This window comes from Balearica regulorum, chromosome 1, assembly GCF_011004875.1.
Source record: "Balearica regulorum gibbericeps isolate bBalReg1 chromosome 1, bBalReg1.pri, whole genome shotgun sequence".
NCBI lineage: Eukaryota > Metazoa > Chordata > Aves > Gruiformes > Gruidae > Balearica > Balearica regulorum.
In genome coordinates, this window is record NC_046184.1 from 174,980,752 (window position 1) to 175,006,465 (window position 25,714).

The 25,714-nt window shown below is 36.8% G+C and overlaps 1 protein-coding gene and 1 non-coding gene across 9 annotated transcripts in view; one reads left to right on the top strand and one right to left on the bottom strand.

Annotated features, from left to right (window-relative positions):
- Window positions 1-25,714, top strand: part of DACH1 (dachshund family transcription factor 1) — a 368,257-nt gene that overhangs the window by 325,976 nt on the left and 16,567 nt on the right. For 4 of the 8 annotated variants that reach the window (XM_075741717.1, XM_075741718.1, XM_075741722.1 and 1 more), the window contains 3 exons: window positions 4,292-4,435; window positions 4,903-4,971; window positions 9,886-9,952. In XM_075741717.1, the coding sequence (XP_075597832.1) occupies window positions 4,292-4,435; window positions 4,903-4,971; window positions 9,886-9,908 (236 nt within the window). In that variant the 3' untranslated portion in view covers window positions 9,909-9,952. The remainder of the gene's footprint in view (window positions 1-4,291; window positions 4,436-4,902; window positions 4,972-9,885; window positions 9,953-25,714) is intronic. The other 4 variants (XM_075741715.1, XM_075741716.1, XM_075741719.1 and 1 more) reach the window with 1 other exon arrangement.
- Window positions 3,007-3,122, bottom strand: LOC142600201 (U5 spliceosomal RNA). The gene has a single exon (XR_012833641.1). It is a non-coding gene; the product is annotated as a U5 spliceosomal RNA (small nuclear RNA).

Consider the following 25,714-nt stretch of genomic DNA (forward strand, 5'->3'; position numbering starts at 1 on the left):
TTCAAACATTAACATCATCCAACTGTAAAGCATATACATGTTAAAGATTTTTAAATAATTTAATCAATAGTAAAGATAAGGCAGTTTACAGTGATTTGCATTAACTATTTGCATTACGAGCATGTTCCCATCCTTCTTTATGGGTCCATTTTTCTGTATATGTAAGTCTTGCCCTTTAATAGTGTCTAATTACTTTGCAAGGGACAGTTAACCTCTGGGGCTCACTTGCTGTTTAACATAGAACATGACAAGTCAGATACGTATTTCTGCAGGGCTAGAGTTATAACTCTTTTCTTGTCCAGTTTAATTTTCTGGGAACCAGCTAAATAGGGAATCCCGAGAACCCTTGGATTCACAACCAGTATCATTATATCTTTAACTAACATGCTAGCAGTAAGTATACAATGTAATCCTGTTTCGTTCCTTGACTCATTAAAGGGTAGGGCTGTCACATCGTTAATTTCCCTTTTTTAACTTTTGAGAATACGTTTTAAAAGACAATTAGTATTAACAATTATCACAGCTGTGCAATGAATCATCCCTTTGTCCACAGCTGGCCTATTTTGCTCAGTACAATTGCACTACTTACACTTTTAAAGTAGTTTTGTAAAAGAGCTCGCTTATTCTTCACATCCTTCTACGTCTGTGTCTCACAACCGCTTAAGTATATATTCCTTTTTAGAGTTAGGCAATCACATGCACAACGGAAGAGGCTGGGGGGGGGACCCATCTGACCTTACTTGAGTTTTGCCATCCAGAAGTTAAGCACCTCATTTAAACTAATATAAGTTCCTTTTCTGGTCGATAAAGAAAGAGATTCGTGTATCCCATTCTCAGACAGGTGGGTGGGGTCAATTACATTGTGAAGGCTTCTTTCTCTTCCCTTTAACTCCAGAGGGAATATAGTTGACTAGGCTGGACTAGACACATACGTTTTGAGCAGTTAAAATTAAGCAAAATGAATTTCACTCAAAGTTGTATGTCAGGAAGGAGCATGGGATTGTCCCTTAGTTTGTTCAGCGTACTGAAATAATTGACAATGTTATTTTCAGCATGATGTGTTAACTGCTTTTTTTTATATGTATCCCTTTAATGATGATATTGCACTGGTAAAAGAGCCAGACCAAAGAGGAATGGATGTGAACACTTAATGGTGATATGCAGCAAAGCAAATATAATGAGGATGACTATGTCTGCTAGTGGATACTTCTGTAAAAAAAGAAAGAAAAGTAATGGATTATTCTTTAAAATGAACAGATCCAGGTAGGAGAGAAAAAATAAGGCCAGATTGTAATTGCTGTGAGAATGTATTCTTCAATTAAAGGTAGAAAAATACATAGGAGGCTTTACCTATTATTAGTTTTCCAGTTAGCAAGTGTCATGTCTTAAAGAAAGCTTCACGTGTCTTAATGGAAGCATGAGCAAGATGGGAGAAGTGTACCATATCCCTGTTAAGTTAAGAGAAACCATATGAAAAAAATGAAATATGCTTAAAAGCCACAGCATAGAAACACAAGCCACTGTGTAACATACAGGTCAAAACCCATTAGGTGAATGTGATCTTCATCATTAGGCAACATCTATCTTTTGCTCATCATATTAAAACAACTCAAATATCTTGTTCTTTAGTGGCTACATCTGAATATTTTTGCCATTTTTTTGGAACATTAAATTCACTGCTGCTACTGGATGTTCTACAGAGCTGCTTATTTACTGTACTGGTTTTTTCCTTCTTTGTAAATATTCCAATTAGTGGTTCCTAAGGCTGTAGGATGTGTCTCATCAACTGGTGAAAGTAGGATAATATCTGTTCTGCGAGCAGCTACACAGTAAGGGCTTGCTAATTCTGGCTCTGACTGCTGTAGTCACATCTACAATGTGTCAGCCATGATGACATTTTAATTCAGAAAGCAACATATGTTTCCTTCTCATTTATTGCAATCACTTTCAAAGTACTTATAATGAAAACATTAAAACCGTGCAATGATTCAAAATGTATTTAGTTTAGCCTTTGTATATATACTAGATGTTCTTCGGTAGTATAAGCTAATTAGCCTGTAAAGTAGTTGGTACTATAGAAAATGAAAAAGAACCAAAATTCCAAAGTCTTGGATGTAAATTATGTAGCTATTCTGACTACAGGGTATGTGCTTATATTCATTTTGTGCCTGAACAGTTCTGTATAGCAACACAGAATATCCAACATCACCCAAAAAGTGGTTATTCTTAGCATGTACATTAAATAGTAATAACAATGACAGTTCCCTTTAAAAGTTTCATTATTTGCATTTGGGGAGTATGAACTGGTGGCAGTATATTTTTACCTTTTCCAGCATTCATCCCTAGGCATGTACCAGAGGTTACTTTGGAGTGAGACACAGGGCTAGAAAGATCTTGACAGTCAAAACTAGTATGACCTAGTATCTGGTTTTGGTAAAGATTATTCTTTTAGTGTGTGTAAGGAATTCTTTAGTTAGTAGTTCAGTAATTTTTTCGTTAGTGTCAAAATAACAGACTCTCCAGGAAAGGGTTATCCAGGAAGATCTTGTGAGAAATAAGCTTCTTACATGCACATCCCTGAAAACCCTAAATGTGCTACGTAAGAAGGGTTAGGGTGTGGTAGGGGAGATAATGATATCACAGATTCACAGAATGGTAGGGGTTGGAAGATGATCTGGAGATCATTCTGTCCAACCCCCCTGCTAGAGCAGGATCACCTAGAGCAGGTTGTACAGGATTGCAGCCAGGTGGGTTTTGAATATCTCCAGAGAAGGAGACTCCACAACCTCTCTGGGCAGCCTGTTCCAATGCTTGGTCACCCTCAGAGTGAAGAAGTTTTTCCTCATATTCAGGTGGAACTTTCTGTGTTCCAGTTTGTGCCCGTTGCTCCTTGTCCTGTTGCTGGGAACCACTGAAAAGAGTCTGGCCCCATCCTCTTGACATCTGCCCTTTAGATATTTATAAGTGTTGATGAGATCCCCTCTCAAAAAAACCCCGCAAAAACCCAGCCCCACTGAGGTGGAGCCTCAGAAAAATTCCTTGACACTCGTGCCTGTTCCTCTCCACAGAAATCTTTAGTAAAAGGTGAAAAATTTATACAATCTGAAGAGAAACTAGAGTGTGTATATGCTCTATGACTTTACATGATTTCTTTAGAGGCTCGCTTTGACTTTTATTGAGTATAAAAAATATTGAGTATATGTTGGTTCGCATTATCCTTTTCCATCAGGAACGTAAACTGTGATATGTTCCTTCCGTTAGGGATCATGCAGATCTTATGTTTGTGGTTGTAAGTCACTGGTAACATAGAAGAAAAAATTGTGGTGAAGTTTCTTTAAAACAGCCCTTGTATGATGCACTTACACCCTGATCTTGCAGTCCTTTTCCTTGTAAAATTTGAACTGAAGAGATATAAAACTTTTTTTCTAAATTAGGGGCTTCTAATGCTTAATTTTAAAATACTGCTTCCTTTCCTAATGCTTTCCCTTACATTTGACAAAGCAAAGTAATATTTACTTGGCTGGGGAACCCAACACTGCCCAGGTATTTTTACTGTAAAGGATTTGCTATGAGTTCTTCAAAGTGAGTTGGCTGATGGGACAGGAGCTGACAGAGAGCAAGAAAGAGAAAAGGGAAGGACAACGGGAAATGTGGATAAGAAAGAAATATGGGGAAGAGACCGGGCACCAGGAGGCCAGATGGCTTGAAGCACCAGCAGCTTGGATGGGAGTTAGAAAGCTCAGGGCCTTTCCCAAAGGAATGTGGACCACAGCAGGGTGGAGGCTGAGCTCCTCCTGAAGCCCGGGCACCCAAGCAGCCGCATCTCCCTCTTGTGGGAGAGAAGCTGCAGGCAGGCGGGCGAGAACTTCATCACTGTGCGTGTACTAACTGTGTGTTACGGGCCATAACACAAAGGTGGGCTTAATCCCGAAAAAATACACCTCGCCTCCAGAGACAGAGGCATATCTACGTCAGATGATGCAAAAAGTACATTTCATTGCCAGTTCTAAGGTTTTCTGATTTGGACATTCACAGATTCTCATCTGTTTATTAAAAAAAAAAATAATAATGCTATAGCTGAATATTGCCTAAGGTTTTCAATATCATGGTATAAAACATAAATATCCTAGTGTGATTCCAGCAAATTTCAAGTAATTTAAATTGGTATTATATAATAAATCAGTTTATATGAACTGTTACAGTTGTATTATTTCTCAGGACTCTTAATAGGTAATCATGTAACCAAGTTTCAGATCCAAATCTGAGTACACTGATTTTCTTTTTTTCCTAGCAATAATTCAGAAAAGGCTAAAGAAGGAAAAGAAGGCAAAGAGGAAATTGCAGGAAGCACTTGAATTTGAGACTAAACGACGGGAGCAAGCAGAACAGACGCTGAAACAGGCAGCTTCAACAGATAGTCTCAGGGTCCTAAATGGTAAGAAGCCAATTTTCGCCTCTGTGTCATTAACTTTCAATTAAAGTGCCAAAAGAAGCTTGCTATATTGAAAATTTATAACGTGATGGGAGGGGAAAAAGAAGAAAATCTCTTTTCTTTCCTTCATTCAAGTGATGCCTCTCTCTTTATTGTTTTGTTACTTTAAATAGTACGTGCAAATAAACTCACTGGAGAGAATGCCCAAACTAGGACAATTTTATATTATTAGCTTGAGAAGTCAATTTTTTTTCTTCTTTTTCTCCCCCCTCCTTTATGCTTGAAAAATCTATTGCTCATTAATCTTCCTAGTCTAACAAAAAATTGTCCTGGCCTCCAGTCATTGTTCAACATTAAAAAAACTGACAAAGGTTGATTGTATTGTAATTCAGCATTGGAGTAACAGGTTGTAAAAAGGGCTATAAGAATCAAATGAAATATGTGTCAGTCTTACCTTTCTACGTTTCTAGACTCTCTGACCCCAGAGATAGAAGCTGACCGCAGCGGGGGCAGAACAGATGCTGAAAGGACAATACAAGGTAGGAATTTGCAAAAGGCTATAAATCTAGATCTTGCTATATGAGTTTTTCCTCAGCTTTAGACTGCTATTCAAGCATGTAGCCTACCATCTGGGCCACATCAAAACAAGTTCAAACAAGGTCAAGTTCATCTTGCTTGTTTATAAGAGAGAATACATTCTGTGCTGATAGATTTTCTTTAAATTAATAGGTCATTTCTGTTTATACAGAGCAATTAAAGAAGAATAATTAATTTGAAGCAATATTGGGTTGAATCTCAGACATGCTGAATGCAGTTTTTGTGAATACGTATAGTTAGGTTTGAGATAACAATGTTTTTAAAGGTATATTTGAAACATTTTGAGCCTTTTAACTATACAAATCACTAAACCTAATGGGTAACATTCAAGGCGTGATGAGAATTTCATAGCTAATATTCAGTGGCAGTTACTGAAAGGTGTGTTTTAATAAGGTACTCTGAGCATTAACGATAAATAAACTGTTTATTCCCTTCTTGGATTTTTCATTTACCATGTCCCATTATTTACATTTTAATAAAACAAATCTGCTGAGTAAATTTATACATGAAATACTAAAGAGAGCCATATTACTTCCCCTGTGAATCTAAATGTGTGTGTGTGTATATATATATATAGGAAACACCAAGATATTAGTAAAGAGCAAATTTTTAAGATAGTATTTATGTAGTAATATCTTCTCTCGTCAACAGGCTAAATCTACCTATGTGAATACTAACCAGTAAAAATAACATTTGTTTTCACTTGTAAATGAAGGTGCATTTTTTCAAATGCAAGCCCAAACTGATTAGCTCAGTAATCACTCTCAATTGCCTTTATTTTGCATTTTGAAGTCAATCATCTTAACAGTATCATTTGACGACATCTCTGTGTTATTTAATCACTTTTTCTAACTCCTAAAGAGTTGTTACTGGTGTGCCACAAGGAGGCTGTAACAACAGAATAAAAAGTCAACAAGCTTTTAATGTATTGAGCATATAAACAAATACAAAAGAGGCAATAACTTCTTACGAAAGACAAACATACGTATATAAACAAAAAACATTTAGATTTAAAGCAAGTTACGTCTGCAAAGTCAATAACTCAGAAGTTGGAATATGCCAGATTAAACGTTGCCTGGGAAGTGGGTACATGTTTGTTATTCCAGAATCCTGCTTTCCTTCCCGTAAAATGTATGCCTTATTCAAAGCACCATTTGACATAATTTTTTCAATAAGAATCCAATCCTTATGTCATTTTGTTATAATCCAGTCATTTTGTTTGGTACAAAGGAAGACTTCTAATTTCTTGGGAGGCCCATTCTGTTACGCTAGTCACTGCAGTACCTGAGCTCTTTGCTAACATTAATTACTTTATATTCAGAGCACTCCTACGAGGAAGTGAAGTTTGGAGTATTCCCATTTGAAAGCTGGGAAATAGAGTCACAGAAAGATTAACGTGACAAACTGCTTAACCTTCAAGTAGCTAGGACCTATTTTTTGAGGATACTTTACATTTTTGGCAAATTAATTCAGTGTATTTAAAATCGCTGTTCCTGTTGAATTCAATTTTCTTCATAGGCTGAGATACCAGATTGGACATTTATAAAATGAGCAACACATAATTACTGAGTATTTTGGAAGTATGTATTCTACAGGACTTATCCCAAACTACACAGGAACAGCACTTCAGCTTTTTACCCATGATTATCCATTCTTTTCCAGCTGTCCTCTGCCTAATTATGCTAATTTCATATATTTCCATTTCTGCAATAATCATAGAATCATAGATTCATAGAATCATATAATAGTTTGGGTTGGAAGGGACCTTTAAAGGTCATCTAGTCCAACCTCTCCTGTAATGAGCAGGAACATCTTCAACTAGATCAGGTTGCTCAGAGCCCCATCCAACCTGACCTTAGAAGTTTCCAGGGATGGGGCATCTACCACCTCTCTGGGCAACCTGGTCCAGTGTTTCATCATCCTCATTGTCAAAAATTTCCTTATATCCAGTCTAAATCTATCCTCTGTTATTTTAAAACCATTACCCTTTGTCCTATCACAACAGGCCCTACTAAAAAGTTTGTCCCCATCTTTCTTATAAGAAACACCCTCTTTAAGTGTTGAAAGGCTGCAATAAAGTCTCCCCAGAGCCTTCTCTTCTCCAGGCTGAACAACCCCAACTCTCTCAGCCTGTCCTCATAGGAGAGGTGCTGCAGCCCTCTGATCAACTTCGTGGCCCTCCTCCGGACTCTCTCCAACAGCTCCATGTCTTTGTTGTACTGGGGCTCCCAGAGCTGGACGCAGTACTCCAGGTGGGGTCTCACAAGAGCAGAATCACCTCCCTTGACCTGCTGGCTACCGTGTTTTTGATGCAGCCAGAGATACAGTTGGCTTTCCGGGCTGTGAGCACACATTGCCAGCTCATGTCCAGCTTGTCATCCATCAGTACCTCCGAGGCCTTCTCCTCAGGGCTGCTCTCAGTCCCTTCATCCCCCAGCTTGTATTGATACTGGGAGTTGCCCTGACCCAGGTGCAGGACCCTGCTTTTGGCCTTGTTGAACCTCATGAGGTTCACATGGGCCCACTTCTCAAGCTTGTCCAGGTCCCTCTGGATGGCATCCCATCCCTTAGGTGTGTCAACTGCACCACTCAGCTTGGTGTCATCCGCAAGGTCTTATCAAGGTCTAAATCAAGGTCTTACAAGCAACATTGTCGGTAACGATGACCTTTCCTCGATTCATCTGTCCAAGGTGGTGCAAGGAAAAAAACCACCAACCCACATTGGTTTTTTTTGATAATCACAGATGATTATCTAATTAAAAACTGGTCCATAATATATTCTAATCATGATATTGGATCACATTGCAAAGGCAACCTTAATTCTGACATTTCCTGTCTCTACTTTGCAGTCTTAACACATAATTTTAATAGTTGTTATTTTAAGGACAAGGAAGAAAGAAGCAAGAAATAGAGTTGTAATTTCCTATAGTTTAATACATTCAGCTTAATCATCATACAAAAGTTCAGAACTTTTAGATCTACCACAACAGGTAACTGTACAACACAAATGTACAGTTTGACTATAGGCGGTTATTGTCATTGTGGATCAGGTATTATAGCCTGAGAGGTTTCAGAAATAGTTCAAGAAATGCTTAATAACAGGCAACTAATGCTAAGTGCCAGCTCTTTGTGTTCACTTCCAATTTTGGAAGGAGGATTCCCTTTCACCATAAACTCCCTTTTCTCTGTGTCCCCCCTAGCACGTATCCCTGTTACTCCTGCATCTCTGTGTCGCAGTTCCTCCTAGTTTCTTCCTCCTCACTCCAATTCCAGCTTTTGTCAGCTGCTAATCTCACTCTTTCCTTGCTGTACATTACATTGTGTTTCTTTTTCCCAACTTCACATTCTTCCAACCTTCTGTCCTGAACTCAGTTTCATGCCACCCTGATGATTTCTTTAATTACAAGCTCTTTCTCTTCTCAGTGACCCCCAACCCCCTGTATCTGTCTGACCCTTCCTGTTGCCTCCTCCTCCTGTCCAGCCATTTGGAGAGTCCATGCTGCACTGACATTCCTCGTTACCAGCCTTTCCTGTTTGGCACCACATCTCTGTCTGTAATTCTCTGCTTCCCCTCACCGCCCCATCAAACTTACGTTCCCTGCTGCTTTCAGTACACATTCTGTTTCTTATTCTGCATCTGCCTGGATATCGGGGAGAGAAGCACTGAGAGGAAAGCATAGACAATTTCTCTATTCTTATCTCAATATTTAGCACAGCAGTTGTTTGCAGAAATGAGGAGAGAGAGTTGCAGGAAAAGAACTGCTTCATTCCTGCAGCACCGGAATAAAGCATGCTCAGTACAGATGGGCTCCTTGGAGAATTTAGCTGCAAAACTCTACAAAACCTTTCCAGTGGGTGAAACTGGGATTTTTCCAACACTTTTTTGAATTTTCATTGGGCAACAAGGACCATGTCTTTCCAATTTTTCAAAATTTCAATTCTGTCCTTACATTTTATCTGTAAATGATATGTGGTATACTCTAGTATGCAATATGTAAGTATCACTATATAAAATATACAATATATTCCATAATAAAGAATATAATACTGTCTCTTTCATGTTTCAGGTTCTGGGAAAAAAATACTTACTAGGGAAATACTTATGCCTTTCTTATTCCTCTCAAAAATATATCTGTATCTGGGTATCAAAGCATGTCTGGGGTAATAGTCTCTTTATCCACAATAATTTTTTTTTTTTTCAACTTACTGTATTAAGCATGCTATGCAGTTCTGTAACTAATCAAACAGAAGTAGGAAAGCTGCGGCATTCTGTGAGGAAGTGAAATAATTGAAATACCAAGTGTAATTTCAGCATTTAAGAAAATATTAAGTGAGCAAATAATAATTAAAAATAAATATTTTATCTACTATTTATTATAAATAAAAGTTGTATTTAATGTTGATATTGTTAACAATCACTTTTGTGAGTAAAGAATAGGGCTAATTTAAACATAAAAGATAATTGCATTTGTCAGTAAGAGGGGTATGTTCTGTTCTATTTTTCATCATGTAGCTCTTACTCAGATTCACTTTTAGTTCATGTGAAGTCTTTTGTAATAAAAAGATAATAAAAAGAAATTTGAATATGAGACTATAAAAAAGAAGCAATGCAGGATATTTTAGGGTTGGGTTTGGGTTTTTTTAAAATACTGGGTAGATAACAATTTGCTGGAATATCCATAAAATGCTAACAAATTATCATAATAAATAACCCAATTATGAGTTTCCATATTTTTTAACAAACAGATACTTAGTTATTAGGAGCTGGTGTAGACACTGGTTTTAAATGTTTTCTTTCTTGCTTCTGTTTAAAATAATAATAAAGCAGATTATCCTCTTCTCCATACATATTGTAGGTTCACTAGATGCCTATGCCTAGCTCCCAATCCGGTTTCCCAAGACCCCCTCATCCCACACAAAAAGGTACCATACAAGATAATGTTTGACTTTTATATACTGTTTTGTTACCAGACCTCTTACTAAGCACTAGAACAATGACATTTACTACCGTTCTTACTTTCTTATTTCCATTGACTTTTTCTTCCTCATCTGGTCACTTACCATGTATTTGTCTGCCTACGTTATTAATTTTTCTTTTCCTCTATAAGTACCACATTCCCAATTTTCTGTCTCCCAGTAGTTTCCCTCTCAAGTCCTGTACATTCATCTTCATTCCATTTAAACACCACTCCGTGTATGCATTATTTAAACTCCTCTAAAAATGTTTTTGTTCTGCACTGTCTTCCCCATTGACCATTCTGCTCCTATGATATCCCTGTCATATCTTTTCCCAAATCACTCCCAAATTGTTTTATGCTTTTTTCCCAAAGCTATCCTTATAAGAACAGGAAGCTTAACCAAATTTTCTCGCTGACAGGCTGCTATTTTTTTTTGGTCTTCTTTTATTCTTTCCTATTTTCTAGAAACTGCCTGAGCCTGTACCTTTTCTACTTTCTTCCAATTAATTCCCAACTTCTCCATGCCATCATTCCAGCTGCTTCTGAAATCAGCTCCATCATTTTCTCCTAACAGTCTTCTCACCCTGTACAGTTCCCATGAACTCTCAAGCTTATAATTTTTTTCCCCAAATGTCTGTTTGCATTCCAAGAGACCCTTTGCACTTTACCCGTCTTCAAAGTTTTCCTGTCCTACTGCACTCTTTCAGTCAGTTTTTCCTTAACTACGCATACTGCTCTAGCGGAAATTTTGTTCCTTTTGTCTGTCAATCAAAATTTCATACCTCAATTCCTTATTCTGCTGCAAATATTTTTTTATTTCCTTCTAGCACATTATCAGCCTTTCTCCAAATGAGCCTGTTATCTTACTCTCCCTGTCCCTTAGCAAAATGAACTTATGCTTTCTAAGCCCTTTCCCACCCACTGTTTCTTCTTGCCTTTTTCTAGTTCTCCATCTCTTCTGTAGGCTCATATTAATAGTGCAGTTAAGTGTAATGCTAAGTGGCTTCAGACTGTGCTTTCCTGATGTAAGAAGAGCCACTCGGCTACCATGCACATAAAAGCTTCCAGAGCCATCTGTCTTTTTCCCTCCCAGAAAGGACAAGGCAGGAAATGGAGATGTTGAGCAGATCCAGGAATAGTAAAAGAAAGCAACTGCAACTCAGCACACTGACTGCCTGGTCCTGTATGAAGTTACTTGTAAGGCCTTTGACGGCTACTAGGGAAGAGGGAGAAAGAAATTATGATTTAACTTTGCCCATAGCAAGAACCTAGTGTGTGCATTTTGCTGCCTAAGTACTAGGGGAAAGCAGCCCTGCAGCTGCCCTCCACATTAATAAAAATTGCTTAGAGACAGCTTCAGTCATTTGCCTCAAAACCTAACCTAAATGGTTTTCTGTGTTGGTTTGAAACTTGTTTAATCTGTTTTTCAACAAGCAAAATCAGTGTAATAAACTCAGCAAACGATAGTCCTTGATTCTTTCTGGCTCTATTTGTGTGTGAAAGATAGCTATCTGAAGGACTTCCACAATGAAAAGGAACTTTTGGTCGTTCTGTGAATCTTGTGCCCACCATTCCCTTTCTGATGTATAAATCTTGGACAAAAGCATGTGGAAATGTGTGATGATATTTCTTATATGAGATCAAAAACTTTATTGGAAAAGGCCATTATCAAGGCTGTAGAGTCAAGCATTCCAAAATTAGGAAATGGTAGAATTAAGGTTGTCTTCCGCACCTTTGTTCAACTGCCTTTTGTATGCATCATGATATAATCTTTAATTATATGATTAGATACTGTATTTTTCACTGTACCCTGTCTCATTCAGTGCAGGGGACAAGGATGTAGTTGAATAAATGGATATCTATCCAATATTTTCTTTATCTTCAGTGCTCAATGTGTGTTCTCATGCTTTATATAATACCTGGTTTATACATAATACTTTCATCATTAGACATCATGCTTTACAGAAGAGGTATGAATGATTATCTCAATTTCTTTCATATGTTAAATCTTAATTTTGGCATTTCCTAACAGTTGAGTGTTTTGCTTCACCGTTTGAATAATGTCCTAGGTAGCCATTTCCTAGGGTTTTCTTTTTAACATGTAAACTACAAAGCCAGAAGTTTCACTGTGAGATGACATCTGACAGCCTTATGGACTTGAATCTGTAGATTCACAGTGATAAAGCTAACAAAGTAACTGATAAACTGTAATACCTTATGAGCACTGTGGTCTAAGGAATGACCATTTTGCCGTGGGGGTTTTACAGATACTTGTTGAGATGGATATAATCTTGGGATACATTTCACACTCTTGGGCACAGAATCTTGTTTTCATTTTTCTTGCAACCTGTATCACTTTTAACAGTGTCTCCATTAAGCTTTCTTATTCTTGTTTCTTCCTCATCTCTGGCTTTTGTATCAGTCCTAATATCCATTTCCAAATTTTATAATCTCTTTCTTGCCTCTTTTTTTGTCTCACCTTTCAATACAAGTTTCTATTTATATCCAGTCATAATTCGAGCCTCTAATTTTAACTTCTTACACCTAATATCCTTGTTAATCAAGATCCAGACATGTCCAGATCTTGGCTCATAATACTCTATCTATATGCCGCATACCCAGTTACTTGTCAAGGTTTCTCCCTCTAAGAGACTTCAGATTACTTTACCTGACTTTCTTGCCCTGTCTGTGTTTTGTCCCCCATCTTTCCTTCTATTCTCAACCACTGAGTCCTGTTCTTCTCTAATCCCTTGGTTCCCCAACCTCAGTTTCAGTTACTGTCGGCCAACCATCTCTTATTACTAGCTCCCTTTCAGTGTCTTCCAGTGCGCTGGTTTCTGTGTTTCTATCTATGTGTTTTAACCAGTCTCAGCCCCGCCCCCCAGTCACATTTTCTGTCTTTGTTTCCAATTCCAGCTGTATTAGACTTCTTGTCTTAATTTCTCTAAATCTTAGGTTTTGTATGAGTTTGTATTTGTAGACTTACTTAGAGAAGATTACTGTTGGCTGCTAATCAGAGATAGCACATTTTCCATTGCAAGACTACTCTCAAATTAACTAATGACTTTTTTAAAAATAGTTTTTAATATCCTCAAATGACAGGACATCTATTTCTTTTCTGGGTACATCAGTTCTCTCTGCAGCACATTTAACTAAAATGTCTTTTTTTTTTTTTAGTCTTTCCTTCATTTATTTTGCCCATGATATCAACTATGATGACCAGCATCAAGTCCATTTCTTTTATCCATTATCCTTCTGTAGAGCTCCTTCAATAATTGCATCTTTCTCTCAGGGCTTCTATCTCCTATCTTTGCATTTCTGTCTGTTCCTCTCTGTGTCCCCCTTCCTCTTAATCAAAAGCAATTCCATTTGCTCCCATAGCTCCTCAAAGACGAGGTCATCCATCTGTATAATGCCATGTAAACCAATGGTCATATATTCTCTACAGTATTAATTGATTAAAGCCCAGAAAAGAAAAGCACCTGATTCTTTATACATTTTACCAAGTTTTTTTCTTGCCTTTTTTTCTCATTAAAACATCTTAGAAACGTTAAATATATATATATCAACTTGTAAATTCTGCGTTTTTATTCAACTGACACTTGCTCATCAGTTATTCCATTTTTATTGCTGCTTAGTAAGTACTATGGATTTGTTGTTACTCATTTATTATTGCGTGTGACTTCTAGCAGAAGGGTACTTGGGGTTTAGTACAGAGCCAGGATTCTCAAATGGATTTATCAGGTCATTTTCAGAATGAAAATACATTTTCACTTTCCCATGTGACATTCCTTGTTCTCTGCCGACCCATTTCAATGCCGTTTCAGCTTCCCTTGTATTGTTGCTTTCCCACTTTCCTTCCACCTCTGTTTCCACCTCCCCCCCTGCCAAATATTATTTCGGAATATCCCAAATCTTTCTTATTATGCCACTTCTTTGACCTGGGAGGGAATGTGCGAGTGTGATCTGGCGCTACGTGTCTGCTGGTTGACCAGGTGGCTGACTAGGAGATACACGCATTCTGAGGGATCAGTGACAAGCTAGGAGATATGCATTTTCTGCTGGACATCTTGTTGCTGCCTCTTGGCAGCTGGGCAAATCAAACAGTACATGATGCTTCTCAGCAGCTGATGGGCCAAACAAATGGTTTTTCAAGCTGCAAGAGACCCACGGCCCACCTGTTGTGCAGGCCTGCTATAAAGGTTGAACATTTCAGCAGGGAAAAGAAGTCAGGAGCTGGAAACAAAGCTGTCAGAAGCCTGGAAGGCAAAGGGATTTTTTTTCCTAGATATATTGAATAACTGCCCAAGGAAACATCTGCTACTTAGCTAGGCTGTTTATGGAAACAAACAGCTGACTATTCTAGACCCACAGAAATATGAAAAGGTTCTGTGAAGCAGCAATGACAAAACAGTGGATGGCCTTGTTTATGGAGATGAACTTTTCTGTGATTTTTAGGCCACTTAGCAAGTTATTCCATTAGGCCAGATTTAAAAAAAAAAAAAAAAAAAAAAAGAATTTCCATTTAATTTGTCAAGAAAGTCTTTTTTTCAGCTTAGGAGTTACCAAACTAAGAAGGTCTGTGTATGTTTGTGAAACACCATGTCTTGTGAGAGTGTGACTTTCAGCAATCCGACAGATAGATTTTCCATTTTATCTTTTTTCCTGTCTGATTATCAGGTTTCTTCCTTAAGTTTTCCATTCTTAAGATTTCTGAAGTTCAGTAAGAGAACTGATTTGAGTCTGTACAGCTTTGGTTAACCGCAGACGTAAGACAGGACTGTCTCTGTAATGTGACTGCCCTCCTTAGGGTTATTCTGGCACCTCTAGGTAAGAGTAGTGATCTGAGCTACCAGAAACGTGTGAAAAAGACAAGAGTGGAGCAAAGCTGTTGTAGTGACCCACTAGGGAGTGATGTCTGCTGTCTCGTTATTGATCCCTCTCTGCGTGCCAGAGTTTGTCAAACAAATTGATGCATTGGTGAAAACGTATGCACGCGCGCTGCTCAATTTTAGAAGCTGAAGGATAGTGTGTTTTCTGCACTGCTCTTCTCTTTTGTCTTTCTTATGCTCAAAAAAATATTTTCAGATCTAGTGGTGGTGTTAAAGGGAGGAAACTGTAAGAAGTTTAGTGTCTAACCCTCGGTGACATTTAGTGGAGCTGCTTTACTAACTCCCTTTCGATAGTCCACCTGATTCTATTTTATTTTTGCTCAGTCTTCCTAAAATATTTGCTGGTTAAACATTATTCCTATTTGCAGTAGCACATACTTATAATGCTTCATTTTCCTTCTGATTAGTGCCTTAAACTTCAGCTGCTTTTTCACTGCAGTGTGTAACACCTTGTATTAATGTCAGGGTCATGCACTTATTATTCATCTGTACAGTGCTATGCACTTCAGTGAAATTATATACATAATAATAAATAACAACATTAATCTGTGTGCACCACCTTGAATTTCATTACTGTTGCAGGAGGTATATCTCTGAAAATAGGTGCTCTAATTTTTATACATTTTCGAAAGAGATGGCCTCTCTCCATGTACATTAATTTAAATATTTTATTTTATTTCCCCTAAGAAGAATAAGCCTTAGAGCTTTACCAGCTCACAGGTTTTAAAGACATTCATTTTACTGATTTTTTTGGCTTGGCAGACAATGCAGTATAGTTCAGATTTTAAACCTAGATTGTACATTAGACATTTATGACTTCTCTTGCTAGTTTGTCTGTATATTACTGCTGAAATCTGAATACTCAGTGAGGAAACATACAATAAAGATTTATTTTCCTTCACATTTCCTTGACCATGAATAAATACTGAAATGATCTTTCAATGTAGAGAAACCAAACAGCAATAAGTACGTTCCCTATCCCCCTGCCATCCAGCACTTTGGCAGGTTTTCAACCCAAGCTAATCAATTAAAGACAACATTGATTAACTTAAACAGAAGGTGGTATTGATTGCAGGCAGTAACCTATAAATAGACAATTGTTTCATAGTGTTCATAGGTCATTGTTAGCTACACCTTTAAACTTTAAGGTACATAATCTTAGTTATCTATCACCCAAAAAGCAAAGGAAGGGCGTAGACTTAATAAACAGTTACATATATGTTGCAAAGCATTCTTATAGAGCCCCCTCATTCAACAGTTATACTCTTACATAAACTTTTTCACATTTTCTTTGAAACTAATATCTATTGCAATTTACATCTCATTTTATAGCTGTATATATGTGAAGCTGCTGGAAATCAAATATGTTCATGGCTGTTCTACTGAGATAAATGATTAATCAATCAGAGGCTTTCTTCCAACATGGTACTTTAGTGCACTTTTAAAGCAACTATGTGTAAAACTAGTGACTAAGCATTAACAGAGTCAAGTGGGAAAATTCAGGACAATGAGAATATTAAATAAAACACACTGTGCACCAAAAAGGCTATTAAGACTTTATATAGAATTTTTTTGCATTGTTTCATTTTCATTCATCTTTTACTCCCTCCTTCCTCCACGTCCATATTATTCAAAGAGAGAACGTTAGGATGGATGAATTTTTACCTAACAGACTTCCAGGTCTCCGCAGTTGTCTTGCCACCTGGGAGAAATGGGCACCACAAGCCACCATCCTGCCTATTTATGTTTCCCATAAGTACTCTCTTCCTTTCGTCTTCTCCCTCAGAAGGTAACTGAAACCTGAACAGGCTGGTAAAACACACATTTCTAGCATCATCTCAGCTGAAAAACAAATCACTTTTTCCCTTCTAGAGAAAGAACAAAAAGACTTTTTTTTTTTTTTTTTAAACCATGACAAAACAGCAACAATCATTCAGTGAAACGGTGTTTCTATAGCCTACCCTGAAACAGATATAAACAAAGTGGATTTCTAGCTGCCTCTTTAGGTTGGTTGAGGAGCTAGATCTGCTAACCGTAAGCTGTTTATCAGTGTTTGCCGCTACACTGTGTAGAGGGCTGGCCCTTTTTCTCTTTCTTTTTTTTTTTCCTTCAGCCTACTTCTTTTCCTACTTTTCCTTTCCTACTTCTTAGACAAGTGCTGGAAAGTGGCATGATGTCAGCTGCCATGTGTGCCATAAAGAAGATGATTGTTTCTTGGCATTTGGGTTTTAAACTACCATGGAGATTAAAAAAGGCCTGATGTTTGTGTATTATCCCCTTATAAAGGAACTTCATCTGTCAATATTAGTGTTGCATTCTTCTATGAAATCATTAAGACTTCACTTTCAACAGACCTCAAAATATTTAATGGTTTTGAGATTTTTCTAATAGTTGCACTTCCCTTGTTGCGACTTCTCATGTGATGTATGAGGGAGACAACTCTTATGCCAAAATAACAGTAATAATTTTCAGTTCTGCTAAAAGTACTGTGCTTTAGAGAACTACTAGTACAAACTAGTAGCTGGTAAGTTACTTTATCTACTTAGCACACAAAGGAGAAAATCTATTAGACAAGGAGATCCATGTCTCCTTCCTGAAAGGTAGTACGGCTTGATAGTAGATGTTTCTTCGGTAAAGAAACATCAAATCCAGATTAAGATTTCAAATCTTGAACGTCAAATTCAGTCAGGTTTAAAACATTAAATATTAACAGTAGCCATCCTCTTCAGTGGCCCTTTTTGACTGTGAGCCACCGCCTGCATCGAAGAAGAAAAGAAAAATTTTTAGCAAACCATGTGAACTGATCTGCCAAGGAAGGTCATCATCAATTTCCCGTCTCATCCCTGCATTTCAATCTCAAACTGAAGAAATTTTCAGAGAGAAGTTAAGATATTCTTACCTTAACATTCATTCTTACACTATTTAAAAAGTTATTTGGTTGTTCACAAGGAGATGACTAGTGCCATTTGAGATGCTCCAGGGCATCTGAGACATCTGCATGGGGTTAATCATGCCTATGGAAGATCCAGGCCTTTCTGGAGCAGCAGCTGGACGCAACTACAGGTGTTGAATCAAACCCCTTTTGTTCATTTAGAAAACCTTTAAACATATTACATTTTTGATTTGGGTTATAGTAAATGGAAATGTATAGCTTATTATTTATTTTTAATTGAAATGTATTTATTACAACATTAATTCCAAAGGGAAGGCCTATGCCACTCTTCTTTTAACATGTTTACTGGAAACACATATTCATGGGATAATTCCTCTAGATCTTGCTCTCCTGTTATCTGTGGACTAGTTTTTATATTGTGTAGCATTTGACTGAGAGATGAAAATGTGAGTTGTGGAAAAAATTGGGTTTTGATTTTTCTTAAAAAGAAGCCCAAACTCGCTGACTTTCAAAAAGATCTGATATTTTTACCATATGTGACTCAGATAGCAGCCCTTTGGCCAAGCAGAGAGCTGGCCCTGGATATGCCAGCCCAGAACTTTGTTACTATGCCTTAAGAGTATTCTTGTACTTTCTCTGTTCTTTGCCTTCTATCTCTACATTCAGTATTAAAATCTTTCCATAGCTGCTTTCTTTTTTTCAGTTTTTTTTTTTTTAAATAAAATATTAATTTCACTGTGAAGTTTGCAAGAGTAATCGTATGAAGAAATAGCTAAAGAAGTTGGTCTTTAGCAGACATTGAACAGAATTCATTTACCAAGAGTATATAATTCTTTTCAATTGCTAGTGTAAATATGGATATCCAAACAGAAAACAAAATCAGGCATCAAGCTGAAGCAAAGCATATTTGTACATAATAGTTCTGAGAAACTGTTAAAGGACAGATTATTCATGAGAAAACACTTATTTCCTAAATCTACCAAAATTAGCTAGTTCAAAAATAGTCTCTTAAATTGCTGTTATTTATTTTCAGAAGATACTTCATCTATTATAATGTTTCTGCATGAATGTAAGTTTTAGTAAACAGACATGTATTTATTTGTTTGTTTATTTATTCTACTGATTCCAGTTTGCAGCCTTGTGGTCTGTCTCAGATAAATTATTTTGAGCTATGTCAGGAGTAACTGGGAAGCTAGTAGAAATGTTATAATTGTAATATCTGAACATCTTTGTAATCTTTAATGGATTTAATGTTCACATCAGGAAATACTCCTGTGATGCAGAACAAAGCAGTTATCTTTATATCATAGAGGGGCTAAGGAGCTTGATCATGGACATGTCAGAAATCTGTGGCAGATCAGGAACTGAACTTAAATCTTGTAAGAGCTAAAATTTTCATTCTGTCCTTCGTGGTTTTGCCTTCCCTTTTATTTGTTCCTTCAAGCTCTCTCATTGTATAGACATATGTAAAACTAGATGGAATTTACCCACTTGAATATGGGTGGTAGGATTTATGTCCCAAAACTTCATGCTAACAGAATACATGTAACACATCTGTGCTCGCTCGGCACTTGCTCAGACTGATGGCTAACCTCTGTGAATATCAGGGTGATGACAAAGTGCACCTGGTGTAAGTCTTCTCAGGTCTTTTCTTTGTTAGACACGGCTTTGAAAATACAATAACATATGTTGCCTAGCATTATCTGATTATTACTTGATTTGATATGATTACCCCTCGCATATCAAGTTGACCCTATGTGTTCAGCTTTTGTACAAAAGACCTGAAATAAACTCCTGATTCTGTTACTTCTACATAAACATAACCAGTTTGGTTAAAATACCTTGCATAATGACACTTAAAAGGTTTGAAACTAAAGCAATGGGGAAATGGATTATTTCATTTATGTAGGTTCGGCCAGCTTCCTAACCCCAAAGCTCCATTGAATTTCTTTCTCCAGGTTCCCGGTATACAGACAGGCTCAATACCTGCTATACTTTCCTACTCGTCACTATGAGATGTTAGTGACCGTGCTGTTAAATGACTTCTTCGATTTACGTGGGAAGTTATATGTGTTCACGAACCCATATTGCTGATCACATTCCCGATTCAGGTACCATTCCTGATCTCAGGTCTTGCTGTCAGAGTCACCTACAAATCCAGATTTCAAGCCTGAAGGACTGTAGTGATTTAGGCTTGTGAGCATTACATGAGAGTCTTAACTGTGGAGAACAATAGGGGAAAAAGCCTCTGAGGATGCTTATTTGAAAGCATCACTCCAATTTGAAGCATTTTGATGAGGAGTACCACACAAGGTGAAGGGTAAGGCAAAACCTTTCAAGTACTGTGTTTCCAGTTGTTAAAAGGGAAGAGCCAGTGAAGGAATTAAAAAGGAGTGACAATTCAAAGAAGGAGACTAGGAAAATATTTTTGGTATATGAATTTGTTTATACAACAACTCAGACAGAAGTAAGCTTTAGTAGGTAAGATATGAGGAGAAACAGCGTATGAATTTACAGCTAGAGAGAGGGATGGGAAAACAAGGGGCAGAGACTTTATGAGAAGAAATTTAGACACTATGTTGTAAGGAAGAGTCAGAAGTAACAGAAAAACAAGATACCTTGATTTTTTGAACTGACAGACAAGATGAAAAGAGTGTTTCATAGTGACTAAGAGGAGTAGTAGTGGGGAAGAGGAGGAGGAATCTGAAGGGGTGAACGATTAACGGCTCTGTTTTCCCATCCTGAGATTGTCATAGCAGCTAAACATTCACACAGAGGATCAGAAAAGCAGGCTGAGGTTTTAGGTCAGACAAAAGAGAATAGACCTGGAGTACCAAGGGCTATGTCAATTGTCAACATGGATGTGGTGGCTGAATTTCTGTTTGTGGATTAGACTACTGGGATACAAAGCACGGAGAGGGAGACAAAGGGAGGAAGATCGCAGCCCTGAGAAACTAAAACAGAAAGTTGAAGGAGAAGCCAAAAAGATCAAACTGAGAAAGAAATTAGCCATGTGGATGGAGAACAAGATCCTAACAAAGGGACAACAGTATTTAAATACCAAAAACCTTTTATCAAAGGCTAATCTAGAAAAGTCTAGGAGGTAGGGTATGAGGTGCTAGTTCTAAGATTTGGCTAGAAAGAAATCATTAAAGACAGCCACATTTAATAGCAATTTGCAAAAAAAGCTGACTAGCAACAGAATTGATGGTCGAGGAGCATTTTGCTGTGGTCATTCATCCATGTGGTCATTCATCCATGTGTTTAACTGACACATTCTTACCAAATTAGGAACATGGAAGTATTATATCGATGTTGTTAAAGAATAAATGACTAGTCAAAGAATAGGAAAATTTCATAGGATTTAGCTTCAAGTTGAAGTCCTTCATTACATTTTCTCTTATCAACAAGTTCCCTGGAGACAGGATTATGTTTATACAGAATTATTACAATGTGAGTTCTAGAAATTTTCTTGGATATTTTTGCTAAACCTCTGTGGTAATTGCACTTGAGAATTTCCTTAATGGTAGTAATCATCTATCCAAAAATGTCAAGTTAGGCATGGCCACATTTTTTCTCCCCTTGTATTTAAAAAGAAAATCTAAGAAAATCTCAATTTCTGCCAGATGCTGTAGATTTGCCACCTAACTGAAAGAACAGATAAATTAAATCAAAACATTGCACTTTAATATCCAATTCCAGATAGAAGGTATGTACACAGCAAAACTTTCGAAAGGAGGTGCCTTCAGTTGGAACTTGGTAAACAGCTCAAAGTCCTATCACCTACGGGGCGGGGGGGAATGTTTAATAATTTGAGGAGGCCACATAATGTTACATTACCTTTAATTCTGCAACAAGCTAAGAAATTTAGAGCGTAATTGAGCAGATGTTCTTAACAGCCTTCTAGCAGCCTGTTTTTGTGAGTAGTACCAGCTAGTGATTTTCACTGCTTGTAGAAAACTTGATTTGTACTAGTATAAATGTTAAGAATGAGAGCAACTGAAAATCTACCTCTATATACTTCGTCAAATGTATGCATGTGTATTCACATTATGGAAAAAGAAAACAGGTTATGTTATCAGATTTAGAGAGGACATCATAAACTCTTTTGATAGAGCAATCTTTTGCCACAGTAACTTAAACTAGAGAATCAACATATTATTCCTCGTGTATTGCATATCATAAAATATGATTTAAATGAACAATATTAAGATCAAAATTTCAATTTAGGAACTAGAGTGTATTGTTATGAAAAGCCTAGTCAGTTATATTTATAGCTTCATATTTTCACAGGAAGAAAACAGTCTAGAAACCTAGGGATCCCTCATGCTTTATGCAAATGCAGGAGGTTTTAGATAACAGGATCAGGTCCTCAATTTGCTTTTCTTAAAACCTAGAATAAAAAATAAAAATAAATACACCACTGCCATACAAACTACAAAGGTGAAAAAATGCCGTATCTTGCATTTTTCTACCTCCTGTGGCTAGGGACAGAATGCAGACATGCCACAATAATGTTTTTTATTTCTACTGTTCAAACCATATTAATGAGAACATCATTTTGGAGAACTAATTATTTCTATTTGTCTTGTGTCACACTTTCTAATTCCCCTATATTAGCACAGCCAAAGCAAATTAATTGCTTTTCCAGCAGTTGAACCTTGTCCAAGAATGAGCTCACATTCCCTTCCAGTTTTGCAGTTTCTAGGAGTGTATTGTGTCAAAAATTTCTCTTGATACTAAACATAGCCCAGAGAATATCTTTACAGATTTCTGTTGCTGCTCACTTGATGAAATTTATAAGTTTAAGTGACCCACTAGGAAAGATAAAGTTCTTAGCTGCAAGATTATACATCAAAACAGTTAAAGTGAAATTAAAATTAAATGAATGAATCTCACTGAAGCAAAAAAAGCAGTAATTAATGGTTCCCTTAATTGTCTTCATAAAATATTTGCATGGGTCTAATTTGCATAATTTGCATGTATTAATTAATCTTTCAAAGGAATTTTGTGCTGAGAGAAGCCAAAAAATCTCTTTGTTTTATTTAACATCTAATGAAATATTTATCTTCGTTAATGAACTTCTCATCTTCATTAAAATAAAAATTGCACAAGTTTGTATGTTTTAAATGTTTTTATAATTGAAGTATACAAAAAAATCTCTTCAGACCTACAGTATCTGAAAAACAAACACATTATTGCACATTCTGTGTCATTTTGACTACAGCAACATTTAAAATTTGAGAAACCCTATTCACTCTACCAAAAGTTTTCAAGGGGTTTAAAATTACTTCAATTTCATTTTAATTGATGATAATTTTTTAAAAAAAAATACCAATAGAGATGACAAGGTAAACTTTTTTTTATTATTATTATCAACCTCTGATACATAACAGCTTTTACAGAGCAAATATTATGTATAGAAAAAGAGACTAACATTGTTAAAATTTAAAATACTGCAGGAGTTTGTACATGATATGACGTTAGTTTATACTCTACTAGACTAACAGTTGAGGAAAACCAGTTTATGTGTTACTGCCTGACATTTAATGATTGAACCTGGAGTAAGACTGATGACAGTAACAGTTATAAAGGACGGTAGTGGCAGAGGACCTAGTTAAATGACAGTTTGCGGCGATCAGCAATTTTGAGACAGTATCCAAAATAACTAGACATCAAGAATGAGAATATGCAGTGAAAAAAAATAAAAATCAATATTAAAGTTTTGTAAAATTTTTGAATATGGAAGTGTGAGGACGTGAAAAGAAATTAAGTACTCTGCAGAAGGCTGTTTCTGTAAAAAGAATAGGTGTAAGAGGACGATGATTAGTTTTTCGGGGACAAAGGTGAAGGCTATTACTTAAAAAGGGGACCACCTAGAATCCCAAGGTAATGTATCAGCTACTTAATAATGTTGGAAATAATATCTTTGGAGAAAGAATGGCGAAGTATGGTTAAAATAAAATAGCTTCTTCATAGAACATTAACACTGTGCATAGTAAGATTTGTGAAATGGAGTTTCATTTTTTTCAAGGATAAGTACAATATTATTGGAATAATGAAAGTATACTCGAAATAGGGAAATGATTGGGGATTTAGAATACAAAGAAACTATATTTGCACAATGAAACAGCACGATGGGATTTGTACTCATTTTCAATACGCCTGCGTATGCTTAAATCCTTGCACAAGGAGTTTATAAACACGTTAATGTGTTTGAATTCATTTTAGACATGCAATACCTTAGAAAGCCAGCCTTTCAGAGATAGAAAAGTAGGAGCTGTTTAAGAGTGCTTTAAGATACAGCACTCATTGTATAAAAGAAACAGGAGGTTTAAGCTATCGAGATTGTATACAGAGTCATATATTCCTTACTACTTTATCCTATTATTTTTTCAACCGATAAGATATAGTGGAACTTTGCTGATATCACAATGGCAGTATAGATATTGCTGTGTATTATGAAGGTGTGGAACTTGTGGAATAGCTGCTGAGGCAATGTAATTATCCATAAAATACCTAAACAATATCAGTGGGAGGGATGTGTTTCACTTCACACATTTCTGGGGTAGATGTCTTTATCTGAGCTATTTGGCTGGACTCCTGTTAAAGTCAATAAAGAGTAATAGGTACATCTCTACCTTTGAGGAAAATGAGTCATACCTTCCAAGTTTCTTCACTGATTATAAAGGGAGCCTACAAAACTGGCACAGACACAGCTATCTACAGTGCAGGTGTCTGAAGTTACTGTGATGAATCTCATCTGTTGTGTATTTTCTGTTTTGCTTGCCTCAGAATTCCAACATCACTTGTGACAGCAAACACACCACGAGCAGCTGCATTTCAGTTAGTTCTTGTAACTACTGATGGTGGCAATGAGTAATTGTGCATCACTTCTGGAAAAATATCCACACCTGACAATTCCTTTTCTGCTTGGTGTAATTCAGTAATGTTTCCATACTGTACAGTTCTGAAAGTTGCATGAAGTGTGACCCTCAAATGTAGAAAGGATAACTTGAATTCTGCATTAATCCTGAAGCTTTGCAGCATTTCTTTCAATTGGATGCTACCATGTGAGCCACAAGGCATGAAACAAGAGTCTAAAGAAGCATTCCAAAAACTGTGAAATAAGAACAAAAGTGGACATAAATTGAGAGGTGGAAAAAGAGGTAGATGAAGTATCACAGAACTCTAGAAGGGAAAATGTGATCGTACTACTCATATAGTTGCATTATATTACTGTATCTGTATTGCTCTATCACTATATCATTACTCATCTGTAATGGCCAACTAGTAAATGTTTCTCCATTTAAATGTAGTTTTGCTTGCAAACAAGACATGGGCTGGAATTAACCTGGCGAAGCGTAGAAGTCTACAAGGTAGACATCTACACCTGTGCTTGTCACCTTCGACCCTCTGTGGAGGGAGTGGAGAGAAACGTCTACAGTACAGTTCATCACTTCATGAAGTAGGTGTCTATATTTCTCCTTTGTCTATGGAAGGAGCATAACTAGAGTACCCTGCTGTAGACCATTACAAAGAAATTTAGTAAACTCAGACACATTCCAAAAATGCTGAATTCAGTTTCTGGAGGTGAGAAAGTAATATTTTTTTGTTGTTGTTGCTTTTTTTTGTTCTTGTTTATTGATATTTCTTTTTTCTGTACCATAAATCGGTTTTATAGCTGGGGTTGTAATTTTACTCCAAGATAGTCTAATTGCAAAGGATAGATGTAACATGTGACACGGTCACAAGCAATATATGCTAAGGAGTTACTGTCTTTGCTCATTTCACATTTTGCAGCACACAAAGAATCAAGTGAATAATATCAATTTCACAATTAAAATGGTAGCATTTGTTTGGGTTGCTTATATGCTTTAGGTCTGATGTTTTGCTATTGAAATCTATGGTAAAGGAATAGCTCATTTTGCATGCTTCAGTG